This window comes from Falco rusticolus, unplaced genomic scaffold (assembly GCF_015220075.1).
Source record: "Falco rusticolus isolate bFalRus1 unplaced genomic scaffold, bFalRus1.pri scaffold_54_arrow_ctg1, whole genome shotgun sequence".
In the NCBI taxonomy this organism is placed as follows: domain Eukaryota; kingdom Metazoa; phylum Chordata; class Aves; order Falconiformes; family Falconidae; genus Falco; species Falco rusticolus.
In genome coordinates, this window is record NW_023618233.1 from 46,135 (window position 1) to 66,938 (window position 20,804).

General features: G+C 69.2%; 2 protein-coding genes across 3 annotated transcripts; both read right to left on the reverse strand.

The window, feature by feature from the left end:
- Positions 1–90: 90 nt before the first annotated feature.
- MTA2 (metastasis associated 1 family member 2) lies at positions 91–8,124 on the reverse strand. Of its 2 annotated transcripts, none has more exons than XM_037374848.1 (18): positions 7,987–8,124; positions 6,498–6,565; positions 6,249–6,342; positions 5,408–5,525; positions 5,253–5,316; positions 5,035–5,152; positions 4,829–4,931; positions 4,634–4,733; positions 4,342–4,530; positions 4,172–4,246; positions 4,011–4,069; positions 3,807–3,904; positions 3,013–3,152; positions 2,681–2,909; positions 2,467–2,556; positions 1,718–1,863; positions 1,051–1,199; positions 91–490 (listed from the first exon to the last, which is right to left on the reverse strand). In XM_037374848.1, exons 1-18 carry the CDS (start codon positions 8,012–8,014, stop codon positions 322–324), a joined length of 2,037 nt encoding a protein of 678 aa, XP_037230745.1. In that variant the 5' UTR covers positions 8,015–8,124; the 3' UTR covers positions 91–321. The 2 variants fall into 2 exon arrangements, with proteins under 2 accessions (XP_037230745.1, XP_037230744.1); XM_037374847.1 differs by having other exon boundaries at positions 1,712–1,863.
- Positions 8,125–8,465: 341 nt separating this feature from the next.
- EML3 (EMAP like 3) lies at positions 8,466–20,291 on the reverse strand. Its single transcript, XM_037374849.1, has 20 exons — positions 20,178–20,291; positions 19,273–19,301; positions 19,144–19,170; positions 18,905–19,028; positions 17,934–18,083; positions 17,760–17,829; positions 16,089–16,199; positions 15,914–16,009; positions 15,674–15,808; positions 15,455–15,584; positions 15,221–15,372; positions 13,768–13,893; positions 13,541–13,672; positions 12,736–12,803; positions 12,281–12,369; positions 12,087–12,184; positions 11,895–11,982; positions 11,097–11,195; positions 10,864–10,994; positions 8,466–8,753 (listed from the first exon to the last, which is right to left on the reverse strand). Exons 4-20 carry the CDS (start codon positions 19,009–19,011, stop codon positions 8,592–8,594), a joined length of 1,944 nt encoding a protein of 647 aa, XP_037230746.1. The 5' UTR covers positions 19,012–19,028; positions 19,144–19,170; positions 19,273–19,301; positions 20,178–20,291; the 3' UTR covers positions 8,466–8,591.
- Positions 20,292–20,804: the final 513 nt, after the last annotated feature.

The following is a 20,804-nucleotide window of genomic DNA, read 5'->3' on the forward strand; positions in this document are numbered from 1 at the left end:
CCCCCAGCGAACTTCCGCCGGAAGTGACCCGTTCCCCGGAAGTCTTTTACCGTGCCGCCCCCTCCCCGCTTTCCCGGCGCCGGTTCCCGGTTGAAGAAAAATCATCGGTTTTATTTCCTGTCGCTACAGAACCGGGACAGCCCGAGATACAAAACCGGGGGCGTTGCTCCACGTACAAAAGGGGCCCGCGGGGGTGGGGGGTGGCGGGAGGGGGCAGCGGGGGGGGCTCGGGCCCAGCCCCGCCCCCCCCCCCGCGGTTTCTATGGAAATAAAAAAAATACAAAAGGGGCCCGGGCCGGGGGTTGGGGGGAGGGTGGGGTGTCAGTCCTCGAGGACGATGGGCTCTGAAGTGCTGGCGGGGTGCGGGGGGGCAGGGGGCACCAGGGCCCCCCCGGGCCGCAGGGGCAGCCCCGGTTTCACCTTGAGGGGCAGGTTGGGGCGGCGGGCGGCGCGGCGGAGCTCCAGGTGCGTCAGCGCCTTCCGCAGGGCCCTGGGGGCGGCAGTCCCCCTGTCAGGACCCCCCCTCTGCCCCCACATACAGCCGCCCCCCCCCCCCCCAGTCCCTCTCTTGGCCCCCCAGATCCCCCTGTTTTCCCCATGGCCCCCCTCAGATTCCCCCCCCCCCAAACCCATGCCCATAATCTCACAGATTCCCCACCCCACATCCCCCCAAAACCACGTATCCACCCCTCCGTGGCCCCACAGATCCCTCTCAGCACCCCATAATCTCACAGATCCTCCCCCCCGCCCCATATCCCCTGCTATCCCTGCCATAGCCTCACAGATCCCCCCCCCCCCAAAACTCCAGTGTCCCCCCATAGCAGCTCAGATCCCCCCCCAAACCCCATTGCCCCGCCATAGCAGCCCACAACCCCCCCATGGCCCCACAGATCCCTCTCAGCACCCCACAGACGCCCCATAATCACACAATTCCCCCTCCCCCCCACGGCCTCACAGATTCCCCCTAAACTCCCATTTCCCCCCCAAGGCATCACAGATCCCCAGCCCCGACCCCCCAGCACACACACCCCCCCCCCAACCCCCCCAGACCTGGTGTCCTTGGTGGCCACGAAGACGACGGGGTTGGGGGCGTCGGCGGGATTGAGTTTCTGCCGTTTGCTGGCGGGAGGGGGGCCGGTGCGCAGCCCCGCCGCCAGGGGGCGCCCGTTGGCCGAGAAGGGGAGGCCCGAGCCCCCCACCTGCGCGGCAGCATCAGGCCCCGCCCCTCCACCAATCACAGGCCGCCCCCGCGCCCTTCCGCCAATCACAGCCCGCCTGCCCACCCCCGGGAGCTGCCAATCACCGTAGAGCCCACCCCCCGCAGCCCTCAGCTTGTCAATCGCTCCAGTCCCCGCCCCCAGGCTTTTTCTCCACCAGGCTCCACCCCCAGCCCCGCTCCCATAGGCCCTGCTCCCTGCCACTCCCACGCAAACCCCGCCCTCCCCATGCTCCATACCAGGGGCTGGTGGCCATCACCGCCCCCTCGTAGCCCCCCACCCCACTCGGGGGGTGGGGGTGGCCCCTGCTGCCCCCTCCTAGCCCCAAAGCCCCCCCCTCAGAGCCCCCCACCCCCTCGTAGCCGGACCCGGGGGGGGTGGTAGCCCCTGCTGCCCCCTCGTAGCCCCCCAGCGCCCCATACTCGTACCCGGGAGGGGCGGTGGCCCCCTGGTAGCCCCCCAGCGCCCCGCGGTAGCCCCCCGTTGCCCCGTACCCGTACCCGGGGGGGGCGGTGGCCCTCGCCGGCCCCCTCGTAGCCCCTCTTGCCCACCAGCCCCGCCAACCCCCGGCTCTGGCTCAGCTGGTTCCGGTTGATGGGCGTCTTGGTGCCCCGCGGCGTCTTCGGCTTCAGGGGGGCCTGGGCCGCTGGGGGGGAGGGGGGGGGTGTCAGGGGCTGTGTCATGTGTCCCCCCCCCAGTGTCCCCCAGCCCCCCCAAACACCCCCAGGTACCCTCCCCAAGCTCCACCCACCAGTTACCCCCCCCAGCCCCCCAAAGACACCCCCAGCTGCCTGCCCCGCCCCCCCCCCCCCCCCCGGGACCCCCCCAAACACCCCCAGGACCCTACCCCCAAACGCCCCCCCCCCCCCCTCCCCCCCCCTCCCCACCCCAGACAACCCCCAGCTGCCCCCCCCCCCCTCCCCCAGCTCTACACCCCTGGGGACCCCCATGTCCCCCAGCCCCCCCAAACACCCCCAGGGACCCTCCCCAAGCCCCACCCACCTGTGACCCCCCCCCAGCTCCCCCAACCACCCCCAGCCCCCCCAAACGCCCCCTCCCCAAGCCCCACCCCCCAGCTCCCACAAACACACCCCCCAGCTGCCCCCCCCACCCCAAACCCCCCCAGAGAGACACCCCCAACCCCTCCAAACAGCCCCAGCCACCCCTTCCCCAAGCCCCGCCGCCCCCTCCCCAAGCCCCACACCCTCAGCACTTCCCCCAAGCCCCCCCACCCCCCGAAGCCCCTCACCCAGCTCCTTAACGATGGCCGCCAGCGGCAGCCGGGCCAGCGGGTGAATCTTGAGGGGCGCCTTGGCCGCCTTGGGCAAACGGATAGAACCTGCGGCAGTGGGAGACCCCCCCCCCCTCAAATTAACAGGGAAAAAAAAAAAAGAGCCGAGCCCCCTCCCCTCCCCAGCCCGGCCCCGGGGCGGGCTCGTAGCCCCCTCCCCTGAAGTCCTTACACTCAGCCTTGATGGCGTTGGCGTTGATGGGGGCGTAGGGGCGGCGGGCGGCGCGGCGGGGCTGCAGGACGTCGCGGCAGAGGCGGCGGGCCAGGCGCGTCAGGCGGGTGGTCTGCAGCAGGAAGGTCTGGCGGTTCTTGGCCAGCAGCTTGGCCCGGCTGGCGCTGGTGGTGTAAGGGGACAAGCTTTGCGCTTCGGGGCGCGAGAGGTGACCCCGAGAATGCGGTTCCTGCCAGGAAAACACCCCGGGGGGGGGGGGGTTATTAGTGGAGGGGTAATTAGCGGGGGTAGGGGGGTAATTAGCCAACCCCCAGCTCGCCCCCCTGGCTCACCGAAGCGCTGCGGGCTGCTCCTTCCAGCTGGGTAGGGGTCTTCAGCCCCCCGTATTTTTTCCAGTATATCCAGCAGGAGGCGCACAAACGGCACTGCATGTTGGGGGGGCCCCAGGCATACCACTGGGCAGACTGGGTGGCTGGGGGAGGGGGGGGGGGGGGGAGGGCGGGGCGTGAGACACCCCCACCCCACTGTGGGGCGAGGAGACCCTGCGGCTGCGCTGCCCTCCATGACGCCTCCCCCCCCCCCATAGCACCTAGAGCTGCCCCCCCAGACCCAATAGCTGCCCCCCCAGGCTGCCCCCCAGCTCCTATAGCTGCCCTGCTGCCCCCCCAGCCCCTATAGCTGCCCCCCAGCCCCTATAGCCGCCCTGCTGCCCCCCCCAGCTCCTATAGCCGCCCTGCTGTCCCCCCAGCCCCTATAGCCGCCCCCCAGCCCCTATAGCCGCCCCCCAGCCCCTATAGCCGCCCCCCAGCCCCTATAGCCGCCCTGCCGCCCCCCCCAGCCCCTATAGCCGCCCTGCCGCCCCCCCCAGCCCCTATAGCCGCCCAGCCACCCCCCCCAGCCCCTATAGCCGCCCCCCCAGCCCCTATAGCCGCCCCCCCCAGCCCCTATAGCCGCCCCCCCCAGCCCCTATAGCCGCCCTGCCGCCCCCCAGCCCCTATAGCCGCCCTGCCGCCCCCCCCAGCCCCTATAGCCGCCCTGCCGCCCCCCCCAGCCCCTATAGCCGCCCCCCCCAGCCCCTATAGCCGCCCTGCCGCCCCCCCGGACCCCCACCCCCCACCCCACTGACTGTGGCAGCTCTCGCAGGTCAGCCCCTTCTGGAAGCCGGCCCCGTTCATGCCAGGTTTGGAGCCCACCGAGATGATCTGGTTGGGGTTTGGCTTCGTGCTGCAGAAAAGGGGGGGTCGGGGGGGGTCAGGGGGGTCCTGTTTCCCCCCTCCAGGCTTAGGAGGGGGTCCAGTGCCCCCCCAGGAGTCCCCCCTCCCCAACTCACTAAGTGGGGATGTAGACTTGCTTCAGCTTGCTGTCCGCCTCCGCTGCCTTCAGCCTCTTCTGCGAGCACAGACGGGGGTAAGACGGCGTGGGGGGGTGGGGGTGGGGAGGGGATGAGACTTGCAGCAGCCCCCCCAAACCACGGCAGCCCCCCACCCTCACCTGCTGGATGTAGCGGTCGGTGGTCTTCCACATGTAGTAAAACTGCACAATGCTGGCCAAAGACTTCCAGGGGAGCTGCGGGGAGAGGAGGGGGTGAGGTTTGGGATGGGGGGGGGGGGGAGGTGCTCCTTCAGCCCGTGACCCCACACCCCCCCTGCCCCCCAACTCACAAAATCCTGCCGGATATCGTTGAAATCCTTCCCGTATTTTTCCAGCGCCTCCTCGAAGAGCATGGCCTCGGAGGCCGACCACTCCTCCATCTCGTCGCGGCACAGCACCGGTCCCCCCTGCGGCACCAGCGTCGACATGGCCTTGGCCAGGTCGTAACCATTGCGCTGCAGCGTGTCCATGGCGTGAAACTGCACGGAGATTGAGGGCGGGGGGCAGGGAAATCAGAAGGAGCCCCCCAATATCACTGGGGGGAGTTGGGGTCCCCTTCCCCCATCACTCCCAGTTCCTCACCAGTGTGATGTCCCGGGAAGCGGCGGCGGCGCTCATGTGAAGGCTGGGCTGCCGGATGGAGCTGCTGCAGTCCAGCGCGCGCGCAAAGGTCCCGACGGCTCTTGGGGGGGGGACGACGACACACAGAGGGGTGGGGGGTGTCAATAGGGCCCCCCCCCCAACGCCCCCTTCCCCTCCTCCCAGTCCCCAGCTCACCGTGCCACCACTAGGAACTGGTCGATCTGCCGATCCGTCAGGGGGTTGTCGGGGTCCCACACTTTCATCTCCATTTTCTGCTGGTTTCGGTTGTCCGATTCGCCTGGGGAGGGGGGGGTGGGGGGCAGGCTGAACCCCCACACACCCCATACCACAACCTCCCCCCCCTCCCCAAAACGCTGCAGACCCCCCTCTCCCCCCCTCACCTTCAGCAAGCCGGTCTGGGATTTCTGCCTGGTATTTACAGCCGACTCGGATCTCTCCCTGGTCGGCCAAGAGGGTTTTTTGGACGGGGTCGAACACCAGCGAGTAGAAGAAGCAATCCTGGGGTGGGGGCGGGGTGGGTGGGGGGCTCAGCTGGGCAAGGGGGGTGCCCCAAACCAGCCCCATCCAATTTGGGGGGGGGGGAGGTCGGGGGGCTCACCTCCTTCTCCAGGTACTGCCCCAGGATGTCAGTCTCGTTGAGCAACGTCACGCTGCACTTCCCACTGCGGGGCACAGAACCGGGGTGGGGGGGGTCACGGTAAGGTGACCCCCCCCCAAATCCCAGAGTGCCCCCCACGACCCTCCCCCACACACCGTATGTGGGTGGCCGGCAGCGATTCGAATTGCCGGGAGAGGAAAAGCTCACGGTGCTTCAGCTGGTGCCGCTGCTGCTCCGTCATGGTGGGCTGCTTGGATTCCTCCTCGAACTCGCCTGAGTAAGGGCCGGGGAGGGGGGGTGGGGGTGGGGGGGTGTTAGAAGCCCCGTCCCCCTCCGGGGGGGTTGGTGTTAAAAGCCCCCTCCCCCACAAGCAGGGAGGCACATTGTTCTCCCAAGATCCACCCCCCCTTGGTTTTGGCAGCAGCCCAGCCCTGCTCACACGCATGGGAAGCCAGCTGGGGGGGGGGGAAGACACCCCCCCCCCCCAACTCAGCTCGAGGGGGGGGGGTCCCAGGCTGTGCCTTCCTCCTTCCCAACACCCTGCTCTGCGCAGCCCCCCCCCCTCCCCCAAAAATCACCCCAGGGGCAGCGCCTCCCCCCCCAAATCGCCCCAGGGACCGCGCCCCCCCCCCCCCCCCAAATCGCTCCAGGGACAGCACACACACACACCCCCCCCCCCAAATCGCCCCAGGGACAGCGCCCCCCCCCCCCCCCCCCCCCAAATCGCCCCAGGGACAGCACCCCCCCCCACATCGCTCCAGGGACAGGCCACCCTGAGCTGGGGGGGGTGTCCAGCCCAATCTGGGGCGGGGAGGAGGCTGGGGGGCATCACTCACAGCCCCCCAGTAGCACCCTCAGGGAACCAACCGCCCTGAGGCAGGAGCAGCAGCCGTCTGGGATCTGCCCCACACACGACAGCCCTGTGGAGGGGGGGGGGGGAGGGGCGCAGCCCCCAGCCCCCCCACCCCCGTGGGGGGCTCAGCTGCCCACACTCACGTGCATTGCTGTCAGCCAGGCTGTTGAGGCTGCTGGAAATGTCCCGCCGGCGGAAGAGACAGACCACCTTAGCCTCCACGTTGCCGTTGGCGGTCTGGGAAAAGCAAGGGGTGGGGGGGGGGTGGGGGCGGGGCACACAGAGGGACAAAATGGTGAGGAGGGGGCAGGAAACCCCCCCTAGGAATGATTTGGGGACACACACACCCCCACCCCACCCCCAATCCCCAACCCTGGGAGGGGGTTTCTGACTTTGTTGAGCTCCTCGATGCGGCGGACGAGGTAGGGGTTGCTGGAGGAGTTCTCAAAATAGACGTAATCTGCAGGGAAAAAGGGGGGGGGGGGCTAAGAGGGGAGCCCCCCCAGGGGTGTGGTGAGGGGAGCCCCCCCCAGCCCCCTCTTTGTAACAAATAAGGAGCCCCCCCCCCAAAAAAAAAAAAAAAAAATTGGGGGGAGCTTCTCAGACACCCCCTTCTTCTGGTAGTCACGGGGTGGTGTTCCTTGCCCCCCCCCCCCCAACGGGACCCCCGTGCCCCTCGGGCAGTCCCCATGGATGCAGCCCCCCCGCTTCCCCACGCAGGCAGCGGGACCCCCCTTCTCCCTCATTACAGACCAGGGGGTCCCCCACCGACACAGGCCTCCCCTCCCCCTTGCAGATGGGGGGACCTCAAACCCCCCCCCCCCCGAGACACTGGGGCTCCCCCTTCCCCCCGTGTGTGGGCCACAGACATGGCATTACCCCCACAAAGCCCCCCCCCCCCTCACAGATACTGGGGGGGGGGCAGTGTCGCCCACCCCCAGGTCTCAGACCCCCCGTTCCCCTCACATTGCCCCCCCCCCCTCCTCCTCACACACACACCCCCCCCGCCCCCGTCCCTCACAGACCCCCCTAGTCACCTCACGGCCCCCCCCTTCCCTTCACGGACCCCCTTATCCCCCCACGGAGCCCCCCAACCCCCTCACGGGCCTCCCTCCTCCTGCCACCCCCCCCTAATCCCCTCAGGGGCCCCCTTATCCCCTCACGGGAGCCCCCCGACCCCCCCACGCCCCCCCCCCCATAGCCACTCATGGGAGCCCCCCTCCTCTCATGGGCCTCCGTCCTCCTTACGGACCCCCTTACCCCCTCATAGACCCCCTTAATCCCCTCACAGAGCTCTCTCCTCCTCACAGACCCCCCCCAACCCCCCCAATCCCCTCACCGACCGCCCCGACCCCCTCATCGAACCCCCTCACGAACCCCCTTATCCACTCAAGACCCCCTTATCCCCTCACCGACCCCCCCCAACGCCCTCAGGAACCCCCTTATCCCCTCAAGAACCCCCCGACCCCCTTATCCCCTCACCGAGCCCCCCGACCCCCTCACCGAGCCCCCCGACCCCCTCACCGAGCCCCCCGACCCCCTCAGGAGCCCCCTTATCCCCTCAAGACCCCCCCCTTAACCCCTCACCGACCCCCTTATCCCCTCACCGACCCCCTCAGGAACCCCCTTATCCCCTCACCGACCCCCCCAACCCCCTCAGAAACCCCCTTATCCCCTCACGGACCCCCCCGACCCCCCCGATCCCCTCACGGACCCCCCCAACCCCCTCACCGACCCCCCCAACCCCCTGAGGAACCCCCTTATCCCCTCAAGAACCCCCCCGATCCCCTCACGGACCCCCCCCATTCCCCTCACCGACCCCCCCAATCCCCTCGCAGGCGCCCGCCCCCCTCTCCCCTCTCGGCCCCGGGCCCCGCTCACCGCCGACGCGGTACATGTTGGCCGCCATGGCCGCTCGCTCGGCCGCGCTACCCCCGGGCCCGGCCCCGGCCGTGCTTCATCGCCTCCCGCTCCCGCCGCCTCCGCACCGGCACGACCCGCTCGGGTACCTCCGGAGAGGTTCGGGCGGCTTCGGAACAGCCTCGGGCACTTCCGGAGAGGCCTCGGAACCTTTCGGAAGAGGCTCGGAAGGGGTTCGGGCATCTCCGGAGAAGCCTCGGCGCGAACTCGGGCTCCTCCGGAAGAGCTTCGGGACGCCTCGGCTCGGCCTCGGGCCCCTCCGGAAGAGCTTCGGGACGCCTCGGGCTCCTCCGGAAGGGGCTCGGTAAGTTCCGCCAGCGCCGAAGCGCTTCCGGAAAAGGGTGGGAAACAACCTCTCGGCAATCTCCGGCGCTTCCGGGAAGTGGCCGGCCGCTTCCGCGGCGGTAGGAAGGAGGCGGAGGCGGGCCCCTGACCCCAGGCTTTATTGTTGCCTCTCACAGTGCAGCGTGAAAACGGAGGGGGGGGGGAAACACCCCCCACCCCCCCTCTTTGGTCCCCAGGAAGATAAGGAAGGAGGAAGCAGCCAAGGAAGTGGGGGGAGGGGCTCAGCGCGCGTCGGGGTCCCCCCCGGTGGGCTTGGGGGGGCACACGCGCCACTGGAAGACGCTGGTGTCCTTCCCCCCCAGGGAGACGAGGTGCCCGTCGTCGTGGGTGAAGCGGACGTTGGTGACGTGGCTGCCGTGGCCCCCGTACACGTGGCTGGGCGCCTGGGGGGGAGGGGCGCGTGTGTGAGCACGCGTGTTCACACGTGTCGGCGGCTCCTCGCACGCCCAAGCCCCGCCTTGCACGTGGGTTGCATGTACGTGCGCTCGTCTTGCGCCGTCACGCTCGTCTTGCACACATGTTGCACGCTCACGCCCTCTCCTTGCACGACTACACCTCCCCTTGCACACGTGTGGTGCAGCCACACTTCCCTTGCACACGTGTTGCACGCTCACACCCTCCCCTTGCACACGTGTGGTGCAGCCACACTTCCCTTGCACCTGTTGCACGCTCACACCCTCTCCTTGCACGACACCTCCCCTTGCACACGTATTGCACGCTCATGCCCTCTCCTTGCACACGTGTTGCAGTCACTGCTCCTTTGCACGCATGTTGCACGCTCATGCCCTCTCCTTGCTCAACTACACCTCCCCTTGCACACATGTTGCAGTCACCGCTCCTCTGCACACGTGTTGCACGCTCATGCCCTCTCCTTGCACGACTACACCTCCCCTTGCACACGTGTGGTGCAGCCACACTTCCCTTGCACCTGTTGCACGCTCATGCCCTCTCTTTGCACGACACCTCCCCTTGCACACGTGTTGCATGCTCATGCCGTCTCCTTGCACGACTACACCTCCCCTTGCACATGTGTTGCACGATCACGCCCTCCCCTTGCACACGTGTTGCAGTCACCGCTCCTCTGCGCACGTGTTGCACGCTCACGCCCTCTCCTTGCAGAACTACACCTCCCTTGCACACGTGTGGTGCAGCCACACTTCTTCCCTTGCACACGTGTTGCACGCTCATGCCCTCTCCTTGCACACATGTTGCAGTCACCGCTCCTCTGCACACGTGTTGTACGCTCATGCCCTCTCCTTGCACGACTACACCTCCCCTTGCACACGTGTGGTGCAGCCACACTTCCCTTGCACCTGTTGCATGCTCATGCCCTCTCTTTGCACGACACCTCCCCTTGCACACGTGTTGCATGCTCATGCCGTCTCCTTGCACGACTACACCTCCCCTTGCACATGTGTTGCACGATCACGCCCTCCCCTTGCACACGTGTTGCAGTCACCGCTCCTCTGCGCACGTGTTGCACGCTCACGCCCTCTCCTTGCAGAACTACACCTCCCTTGCACACGTGTGGTGCAGCCACACTTCTTCCCTTGCACACGTGTTGCACGCTCATGCCCTCTCCTTGCACACGTGTTGCAGTCACTGCTCCTTTGCACACGTGTTGCACGCTCACGCCCTCTCCTTGCACGACTACACCTCCCCTTGCACACGTGTGGTGCAGCCACACTTCCCTTGCACCTGTTGCACGCTCATGCCCTCTCCTTGCACGACACCTCCCCTTGCACACGTGTTGCACGCTCATGCCCTCTCCTTGCACACGTGTTGCAGTCACTGCTCCTTTGCACGCATGTTGCACGCTCATGCCCTCTCCTTGCTCAACTACACCTCCCCTTGCACACATGTTGCAGTCACCGCTCCTCTGCACACGTGTTGCACGCTCATGCCCTCTCCTTGCACACATGTTGCAGTCACCGCTCCTCTGCACACGTGTTGCACGCTCACGCCCTCTCCTTGCACGACTACACCTCCCTTGCACACGTGTGGTGCAGCCACACTTCCCTTGCACCTGTTGCACGCTCATGCCCTCCTCTTGCACACGTGTTGCAGTCACTGCTCCTTTGCACGCATGTTGCACGCTCATGCCCTCTCCTTGCACAACTACACCTCCCCTTGCACACGTGTGGTGCAGCCACACTTCCCTTGCACCTGTTGCACGCTCACACCCTCCCCTTGCACACATGTTGCAGTCACTGCTCCTTTGCACACGTGTTGCACGCTCACGCCCTCTCCTTGCACGACTACACCTCCCCTTGCACACGTGTTGCACGCCCCCCCTCTCCCCAGCCCCCCCCAGGGGCTCTGGACCCCCCCCAGCTCCCCCTAGCCTGGCTTCTGCCCCCCTCCCCAGCCCCCCCAGCCCCCCCCCAGGGCTCTGCCCCCCTCCCCAGCCCCCCCCCAAGTGCTCTGCCCCCCTCCCCAGCCCCCCCAGCCCAGCCCCTCCCCCCCCCGGGGGTCTGCCCCCCCCCAGCCCACCTTGGGGCGGGCGCAGGGGTACTGGAAGAGATGAACTTTGCAGAAGTCGTCGGCCACGGCCACCACGCGCTCCTGGTGGGACCGGCACAGCGAGTTAATGTCGGTGCCATCCGAGCCATCGGGCCAGACACCTGGGGGGGGGGGGTGGGGGGGTGGGGTCAGGGGGGACCTTCAGGACCCCCAAGACCCCCCCCCACCCCAATTCTTTGCCCCCCCCCCCCCCCCCCACTCACCAAAGACATGGAAGCCCAGCACGCAGGTGTAGGATGCCCATTCCCGGTCCCGGCTCTCGAAGCGGTTGCGGAGCAGTTTGCAGCCCCCTACCACATCCCCTGGGGGGTGGGGGGCAGGGGAAGTGAGACCCCCCCCCCCCCAGCCTAGAACCCGGGGAGGGGTGGGGAGCCCACCAGCCCCCAGCCTTGGCAGGGGAAGGGGTGCCCAGCAGCTCTGGGGGGGTCCCAGGAGCCCTGGGGGGGGGGTCCCAGCAGGGTGAGGGGGGGTCCCAGGAGCCCTGGGGGGGGGGGGTCCCAGCAGGGTGAAGGGGGGGTCCCAGGAGCCCTGGGGGGGGGGTCCCAGCAGGGTAAGGGGGGTCCCAGGAGCCCTGGGGGGGGTCCCAGCAGGATGAAGGGGGGGTCCCAGGAGCCCTGGGGGGGGGTCCCAGCAGGGTGATGGGGGGTCCCAACAGGGTAAGGGGGGGGTCCCAGCAGCTCTGGGGGGGTCCCAGAAGGGTGAGGGGGGGTCCCAGGAGCCCTGGGGGGGGGGGTCCCAGCAGGGTGATGGGGGGTCCCAACAGGGTAAGGGGGGGGTCCCAGCAGGGTGAAGGGGGGGTCCCAGGAGCCCTGCGGGGGGGTCTCAGCAGGGTAATGGGGGGTTCCAACAGGGTAAGAGGGGGGTCCCAGGAGCCCTGGGGGGGTCCCAGGAGCCCGGGGGCGGGTCTCAGCAGGGGGAGGGGGGGTCCCAGCAGCCCCGGCAGGGTCCCAGCAGGGGTAAGGACATGCCCCCCCATCCCCCCCCCAATCCCCCCCCCTCACAGTAGAGGATCTCGTAGTCCCCCGAGTTGGACATGATGAAGCGCCCGTCCTTGGACCAGTCCAGGTGGGTGATGAAACTGGAGTGACCCTGGAGGCGGGGGGGGGGGGGAGGGGAGGAGGGGAGGATGGAGGGGGGGTGATGGGGACCCCGGGGGGGACCCCCAGAGCCCCCCCCCCCCCCCAATTTCTCACTGTGCAGCGGCCGAAGCGGGTGTATTTGCGTCCCCCCTCGGTGACGCTGTAGATGTAGATGAAGTTGTCGTGGGAGCCGATGGCCAAGAAGGAGCCGTCTGGGGGGGGGGGACATGCATTTTTTTGGGGGGGGGGAACACCTAGGGGGTCGCTCCCCCCCTCCCCCCCCCGGGGAAATGGGGCTGGGGGCTCACCCGGGGAGAATCGCACCACCGAGAGCTGCTCGTTGCCATCTGAGCCCCCCCCCAGGGGCTGCTGCGTTGTGGTGTCCAGCACCAGCCACCTGGGGGGGGGGCACAATGTGGGGGGGGGGACACGGGGGGGGCACATGGGGGGGGACACGGGGGCACAGGGACACGGAGGGGAGCGGGGGACACAGAGGAGAGGGGGGTCAGGCAGGTGGAGGGCACTGCCCCCCCCCATTGTCATCCCCCCCCCTTGTCCCCCCCCCCCCCAGTGGTCCCATGTCCCCCCCTTGTCCCCCCCCCCCCCCATTGTGATCCCATGTCCCTCCCCCCCATCCCCCCCCATCCTCTTGTGTCCCCCCCCCCCGTGTCTCCCCCCCATCCCACTGGTCCCACGTCCCTCCCCGTGGCCCCCCCCCCGTGGCCCCCCCCCCCCGTGCCCCCCCCCCCCCCCCGTCACTCACCGCCCCGTCAGCAGCCCCACGGCCACCACCTGCCCCCCCGGGTGGAAATCGGCGCAGAGCCCCGTGTCCTGGGGGGGGGGGGGGGGGCGGGGGGGTCAGACCATGGGGCAACTGCCCCCCCCGCCCCTCCCCCCACCTGCCCCTGGCTCCCTACAGGGACCCCACCCCCACTGTACCCCTATACCAGCCTCTGCGCCCCCCCAGCCCCCTGTACCCCCCCCCACACCCCCCAGCCCCCCGCCCCCCCCACCCCCCCGCCCCCCCCAGCACAAGGCTCCAGCCCCCTCATCCCCCCATCCCCCTCCCCCCCCGCCCCCCCATCCCTCATCCCCCCAGCCCCCCCTCCCCCCCGCCCCCCATCCCTCATCCCCCCAGCCCCCCCTCCCCCCCCGCCCCCCATCCCCCTCCTACCCCCCCTGCCCCCCCATCCCTCATCCGCCCCAGCCCCCCCCCCCCCAGCCCCCTCCCCCCCCGCCCCCCATCCCTCATCTCCCCCAGCCCCCCCCAACCCCATCCCCCTTCCCCCCCGCCCCCCCAGCCCTCATGCCCCCCAGCCCCCCCAGCCCCCTCCCACCCCCGCCCCCCCTCCCTCATCCCCCCAGCCCCCCCTACCCCCAGCCCCCTCCCACCCCCGCCCCCCCTCCCTCATCCCCCCAGCCCCCCCTACCCCCCATCCCCCTCCCCCCACGCCCCCCATCCCTCATCCCCCCCATCCCCCTCCCCCCCCGCCCCCCATCCCTCATCCCCCCCAGCCCCCCCGCCCCCCCGTCCCCCAGCCCCCCCCCAGCCCCCCCGCCCCCCCCACCTCCAGCGCCAGGCTCCAGGCCAGCGCGTGCTCCTGCCCGTCCCACAGGCAGAGCTGCCGGTCGTGGCCGCAGGTGAGGAAGATGCAGGAGCTGGGATGGGTGGCGAGACCCCAGACCTCATCCGTGTGTCCCTGGGGGGGGGGGGGGGGCCAGGGTCATCACCCCCATCCATCCCCACGACCCCCAGCCCCTCCCCCACCCCCCACCCCCCCCTTCCCAACCCCACCTGTACGATGGGGGTGAAGCCGGTGGTCAGCGTCCCCCGCAATAGGGCGTTGCGGGTGGTCCCCACCAGCAGCTCCTCCCCAGGACCCTCCGCGATGGTCCGCACGGCCCCGAAGCGCTCCGGGAGCTGGGAGAGGGAGGGGGGGGGTCGCAGGGGGGGGGGCACCCCAAAATCCCACCCCCCATCACCCCTAACCCAAAGCGCTCTGGGGGGCTGGGGGACCAGGGTGGGTTTTGGGGGGGTCCCTGGGGCAGGTTTTGGGGTACTTGGGTGGGTTTTGGGGGGGTCCCCACATCAGGATCACCTCAGGGGGGCACCCCAACCCCCTCCCATCATTATCACCTGGGGGGGGCACCCCAAAACGCCCCCCCACCCCCCATCACCCCTAACCCAAAGCACTCAGGGGGGCTGGGGGAGCAGGGTGGGTGTTGGGGGGTCCCTGGGGCAGGTTTTGGGGTACTTGGGTGGGTTTTGGGGGGTCCCCACATCAGGATCACCCCGGGGGGGCACCCCAACCCCCTCCCATCATTATCACCTGGGGGGGGCAACCCAAAACGCCCCCCCACCCCATCACCCCTAACCCAAAGCGCTCAGGGGGGCTGGGGGAGCAGGGTGAGTTTTGGGGGGTCCCTGGGGCAGGTTTTGGGGTACTTGGGTGGGTTTTGGGGGGTCCCCACATCAGGATCACCCCGGGGGGGCACCCCAACCCCCTCCCATCATTATCACCTGGGGGGGGCAACCCAAAACGCCCCCCCACCCCATCACCCCTAACCCAAAGCACTCAGGGGGGCTGGGGGAGCAGGGTGGGTTTTGGGGGGTCCCTGGGGCAGGTTTTGGGGTACTTGGGTGGGTTTTGGGGGGTCCCCACATCAGGATCACCCCGGGGGGGCACCCCAACCCCCTCCCATCATTATCACCTGGGGGGGGCACCCCAAAACGCCCCCCCCCCCCATCACCCCTAACCCAAAGCACTCAGAGGGGCTGGGGGAGCAGGGTGGGTTTTGGGGGGTCCCTGGGGCAGGTTTTGGGGTACTTGGGTGGGTTTTGGGGGGTCCCCACATCAGGATCACCCCGGGGGGGCACCCCAACCCCCTCCCATCATTATCACCTGGGGGGGCACCCCAAAACGCCCCCCCCCCCCATCACCCCTAACCCAAAGCACTCAGAGGGGCTGGGGGAGCAGGGTGGGTTTTGGGGGGTCCCTGGGGCAGGTTTTGGGGTACTTGGGTGGGTTTTGGGGGGTCCCCACATCAGGATCACCCCGGGGGGGCACCCCAACCCCCTCCCATCATTATCACCTGGGGGGGGCACCCCAAAACGCCCCCCCACCCCTCATCACCCCTAACCCAAAGCGCTCAGGGTGCCAGGGGGGATACTGGGGAGCCCTGGGGCAGGTTTTGGGGTCCTCAGGTGGATTTTTTTTGGGGGGGGGGGAGTCCTCGCGTGCCCCCACCTCAGCCTCCTGCAGCAGGACGAGCGTGGGGCTCCAGCAGACCACCCTGCGGTCCTTCCCGCCGCCGCTCAGCACCGTCCCGTCCCTCCGGCGACACAGGGCGAAGATGCTCCCCTCGTGCGCCCGCGTCTGCTGCCCGATCTGGTACGTCTCTACGGAGCCGCCATCAGCTTCAGGGGGGGAGGGGAGAGGGGGTCTCCCCACCCCCTCCCCCCCAATCCCCCACCCCCTAACCTTTGCCTGCTTTCCCTGGGGTCCGAGCATCCCTGGTCCAGGTCAGGATGTTGCCCTCGGAATCGCCGCTCAGCACATCCCCGGCGGCGTCGAAGATGATGCATTGGATGAATTTGGGTTTCTTATATTTCTTTTTTTTTTTAAAAAAAAAAAAATAAAGCAGGGATCAAAAAAAAAACCCACATCAGCCCCTCCCCCACCCCCCCCTCCACAACTCACCCCGAAGATTCCCTGCTTTTTGGTGAGGGTGGTCCCGCTCCAGGTCCAAAAATAAATGTGGGATTTGCCGCTGGTGATGATGCTGCCGCTGTCCTGGGGGTTGAACTCCACCGTCAGCACCGACTCGTTGGTGCTCTGGGGGGTGGGGGGGGGAAAAAAAGGTGTCAGCCCACCTGCTGGGACCCTCCCCCCCCTCCTCAAATTTTGGGGACACGCCCCCCCCCAATGGTGTTTTCTCACCTTCACCTCCGCCTGCTTGGTGCCGCGGGCGCAATCCCACACCGACATCATGTGCTCGTTGGAGTCGTCCACCACGCAGAGGTAGGCACCTTGGTCCTGGGGGGGGGCGGAAAAAGGTGAGGAGGGGGGTGTAGAGGGAGGGGAGGGGGTGTTTAGGGGGGGGGGCTGCACTCACGGCGGTGGAGAAGGCGAGGGAGCCCACCCCCCGCTCGAAGCTGCCCAGCCCGATCTGCTGCAGGGTCAGCAGCGTGGCCGAGTCCCAGATGTGCACGATGGGCTGCAGCGGCTGGGGGAGGGGTGGGGGGGTGGGGGGTGGGGCAGGGGGAGCAGGGGGGGGGTGGGGGACATGTGTCCCCAGCCCCCCCACCCCCACCTCTCCCCCATCCGTGGTCCCCGGCCCGTTCGCTGCTGCTGGTTTATCTTCGTCCCAGCCTGTCCCAGCCACAGCCCCCCTTATCCCCACCCCCACCCCATCCCACCCCATCCCAGTGCCATCCCAGTTCCCTTCCCCACCCCAATCCCACCCCACCCCCACCCCAATACCTATGCCATCCCCATCCCAATCCCCCAATCCCAATCCCCATCCATCCCATCCCACCCCAATCCCACCCCCACCCAAATCCCAATCCCACCCCGCCCCCACCCCAGTCCCATCCTAATCCCAACCCCACCCCACCCCAATCCCATTCCCATCCCAATCCCACCCCAATCCCAATCCCACCCACCCCAATCCCATCCTAATCCCAACCCCACCCCACCCCAATCCCATTCCCATCCCAATCCCACCCCAATCCCAATCCCACCCACCTCAATCCCATCCTAATCCCAAACCCACCCCACCCCCACCCCAATCCCCCCCAATCCCAATCCCATCCCACCCCCATCCCAATCCCCCCCATCCCAGTCCCTATCCTATCCCATCCCAATCCCACCCCAATCCCAATCCCACCCACCCCAATCCCATCCCCACCCCAATCCCACCCTAATCCCAATCCCACCCCAACCCCACCCCAATACCTATCCCATCCCCATCCCAATCCCACACCACCCCAATCCCACCCTAATCCCAATCCCACACCACCCCAATCCCACCCTAATCCCAATCCCCATCCATCCCACCCCAATCCCACCCTAATCCCAATCCCACTCCACCCCCACCCCTATACCTATCCCATCCCCATCCCAATCCCACCCCAATCCCAATCCCACCCACTCCAATCCCATCCCCACCCCAATCCCACCCTAATCCCAATCCCACCCCAACCCCACGCCAATACCTATCCCATCCCCATCCCAGTCCCACACCACCCCAATCCCACCCTAATCCCAATCCCCATCCATCCCACCCCAATCCCACCCTAATCCCAATCCCACCCCACCCCCACCCCTATACCTATCCCATCCCCATCCCAATCCCACCCCAATCCCAATTCCACCCACCCCAATCCCATCCTAATCCCAATCCCATCCTAATCCCAATCCCACCCCACCCCCACCCCAATACCTATCCCATCCCCATCCCAATCCTATCCTATCCCATCCCAATCCCACCCCACCCCAATCCCACCCTAATCCCAATCCCACTCCAATCCCAATCCCCATCCATCCCACCCCAATCCCACCCCAATCCCAATCCCACCCCACCCCCACCCCAATACCTATCCCATCCCCATCCCAATCCCATCCCAATCCCACCCCCACCCCAATCCCACCCCACCCCAATCCCATCCCACCCACCCCAATCCCACCCCAATCCCAATCCCACCCCAATGCCACCCCAATCCCAATCCCACCCCGCCCCCACCCCAATGCCACCCCCACCCCCATTCCCCCCCCCGCCCCCCACCTTGCCATCCTTATCGACACCAGCCGCCTGCCCGGTGGCCACCCGCACCCGGTCAGGATGCACCGCCAGGCTGTGGGGGATGGGACGGGGATAGGGATACTGAGGAGGGGGCTGGGAGCCGGGGCGCCCCCTCCCCACCCCTAGGGGGGTTGCGGGGGGGGGGGGGTGTCTCACCAGCGCACGCAGTCGCTGTGGCGCAGGTAGTGGCGCTGGCGGCGGCGGGGCAGGTGGAGGAGGATGACGACGCAGGCGATGAAGTAAATCAGCTCCCCCGAGCCCAGCACGTGCAGGTTGGAGCGGCTGTCCCGGCCCCGGTACCCGTAACTGGGTGCCGTTAAGGGGGGGTAACGGGGGGGGGGGGGAGGGGGGAGAAGGGAGGGTTGCCCCCCCCCCCCCAAAGTCATAGGGGGGGAAACCCCACCGGGAGGGGAGGGAGGAGGAGGAGGGGGGAAGTCCCAGGGAGGGAGGAAGAGGGGGAGGGGGATGGAGACCCCCAGAGAGGGATGGGGACCCCCTGAGAGGGATGGGAGCCCCAGGGAGGGATGGGGACAGGGATGGGGACCCCCAGGGAGGGATGGGGACCCCCAAAGAGGGATGGGACCCCCAAAGAGGGATGGGGACAGGGATGGGGACCCTCAGGGAGGGATGGGGACCCCCTGAGAGGGATGGGGACAGGGATGGGACCCCCAGGGAGGGATGGGGACAGGGATGGGGACCCCCCGGGAGGGATGGGGACCCCCAAAGAGGGATGGGACCCCCAAAGAGGGATGGGGACAGGGATGGGGACCCCCCAGGAAGGATGGGGACCCCCAAAGAGGGATGGGACCCCCAGGGAGGGATGGGGACCCCTAGAGAGGAATGGGACCCCCAGGGAGGGATAAGGACAGGGATGGGAGCCCCAGGGAGGGATGGGGACAGGGATGGGGACCCTCAGGGAGGGATGGGGACCCCCAGAGAGGGATGGGACCCCCAGGGAGGCATGGGGACCCCCCAGAAAGGAATGGAGCCCCCCCAGGCACCACAGCCCCCCCCCCGCCGCCCCCCCCAATACATGGCCAGGACCAGGGCTGGGGGGGGGGGCCCCAAATTTGGGGGGGGTGGGGGGGATGGGGGGGCGCGGGGACCCCTGCCAGGGCTCAGGATACACCCAGTCGAGCTGGAGGCGCTCGGGGGGCAGCTCGGCCCGAAGCCCCCCGTAGGGGCCCAGCCCCGAGGGGACGTACATGGTGATGGGGCGCCCCCGCAGGAACATCTTCACCGACACCCCCTCTGTGGGGAGGGGGGGGCGGGGGGGGTCACCCCAAGGCCCCCACCCCCTCCCTATGGCCCCCCCCCCCCCAAATCCCCCTCCCCTCCCCCCCCCCCAGGTGCCCCCAGGCCTCACCCAGGTTGTAGTTCCCACGGCGCGACCCTGCGGAGGGAAACGACGTTACACCCCCCCCCAAAATCAACCCACCCCCCCCCCCAAAATGACCCCCCAGCCCAAAAATGACCCCCCACCCCCAGCACCCACCTGGGCTCAGGGTGGGCTCCTTCGGGCGGCTGCCAGGGAGAGGTGGCGTCAATTGGGGAGGGGGGGGGGCGCTGGGGGGCTTTGGGGGGGGGGGGGGAGCCAGGGGGGTTGGGGGGGGGTTGGGGGGGGGGGGATGGAGGGTGTTTGGGGGGGCTGGGGGGGCTGGGGGGGTTTAGGGGGCGCTGGAGGGATTTGGGGGTGCCGGGGGGGGTGTGGGGGGGTGGCTGGGAGGGGGTTGGGGGGCTGGGGGGGGTTGAGGGAGCTGGGAGGGGGTTTGGGGGACTGGGAGGGGGTTGGGGGTGCTGGGGGGGGTTGGGGGGGTGCTGGAGGGGGCTGGGAGGGGGTTGGGGGAGCTGGGGGGGGTTGGGGGGGCTGGGAGGGGGTTGGGGGTCTAGGAGGGGGTTGGGGTGGCTGGGAGGGGGTTGGGGGGGCTGGGGGGGTTTGGGGCGGCTGGGGGGGGTTGGGGGGGTGCTGGGGGGCTGGGAGGGGGTTGGGGGGGCTGGGGGGGTTTGGGGGGGCTGGGAGGGGGTTGGGGGTGCTGGGGGGGGGTTGGGGGGGTGCTGGAGGGGGCTGGGAGGGGGTTGGGGGAGCTGGGGGGGTTTGGGGGGTCTAGGAGGGGGTTGGGGTGGCTGGGAGGGGGTTGGGGGGGCTGGGGGGGGTTGGGGGGGTTGGGGGGTGCTGGAGGGGGCTGGGAGGGGGTTGGGGGAGCTGGGGGGGTTGGGGGGGGCTGGGGGGGTTGGGGGTGCTGGGGGGCGTTGGGGGGGTGGGGGGGCTGGGGGGGTCGGGGGTGCTGGGGGGGGGTTTGGGGGGCTGAGGGGTGTTGGGGGGGGGCTGGGGGGGTGCTGGAGGGGGCTGGGGGGTGTTGGGGGTGCTGGGGGGGGTCGGGGGTGCTGGGGGGTCCCCACCTCTCGGGGCTCCCCCCCTGCAGCAGCAGGTTGGCGGATGAAGCCGCTTTCCTGCTGAGGCGCTGCCGGGGGGGGGGGCGGCGCTGCCGGAGGAGGAGCTGTGCCGGCGGGGGCGGGGGGGGGGCGGGGGGGGGGGGGGGGGGGGCGCGGGGGGGGGGGGGGGGGGGGGGGGCAGTGTCAGTGAAGGGTGAAGCCCTCCCCCACCTCTCAACCCCCCCACATCTTCCCCCCCACTTCCAGCCCCCCCCACTTTCCCAGCCCCCCCCACTTTCCCAGCCCCCCCCTTCCCCTCCCCCCCCAGAAGACCCCCCTACTTTCCCAGCCCCCCCATTTCCCCCCCAGCCCCCCCCACTTCCCCAGCCCCCTCCTTCCCCCTTCCCTCCCCCTCCCCCCACTCCCCCCAGAAGACCCCCCCCACTTTCCCAGCCCCCCCATTCCCCCCTTCCCCCCCCAGCCCCCCCATTCCCCCCAGCCCCCCCCAATTCCCCAGCCCCCCCTTCCCCCCCACTCCCCCCCACAAGACCCCCCCCACTTTCCCAGCCCCTCCATTTCCCCCCCATCAGACCCCCCCACTTTCCCAGCCCCCCATTCCCCCCAGCAGCCCCTCCCCCCCCCCCCGGGGACCCC

What these genes read in the sequence shown, in the direction of transcription:
- MTA2 (XM_037374847.1), bottom strand. Translation starts at nt 8,014, where the DNA reads ATGGCGGCCAACATGTACCGCGTCGGCG. An exon ending in GGCAGTACCTGGAGAAGGAG is followed by an intron (nt 5,153 to 5,252) that starts GTGAGCCCCCCG and finishes CCCCCACCCCAG; the next exon opens with GATTGCTTCTTCTACTCGCT. An exon ending in GGCCATCGTTAAGGAGCTGG is followed by an intron (nt 1,864 to 2,466) that starts GTGAGGGGCTTC and finishes CCTCCCCCCCAG; the next exon opens with CGGCCCAGGCCCCCCTGAAG.
- EML3 (XM_037374849.1), bottom strand. Translation starts at nt 19,011, where the DNA reads ATGTTCCTGCGGGGGCGCCCCATCACCATGTACGTCCCCTCGGGGCTG. An exon ending in CGCCTCCAGCTCGACTGGGT is followed by an intron (nt 18,084 to 18,904) that starts GTATCCTGAGCC and finishes AACGGCACCCAG; the next exon opens with TTACGGGTACCGGGGCCGGG. An exon ending in CCCTCGCCTTCTCCACCGCC is followed by an intron (nt 16,010 to 16,088) that starts GTGAGTGCAGCC and finishes GCCCCCCCCCAG; the next exon opens with GACCAAGGTGCCTACCTCTG.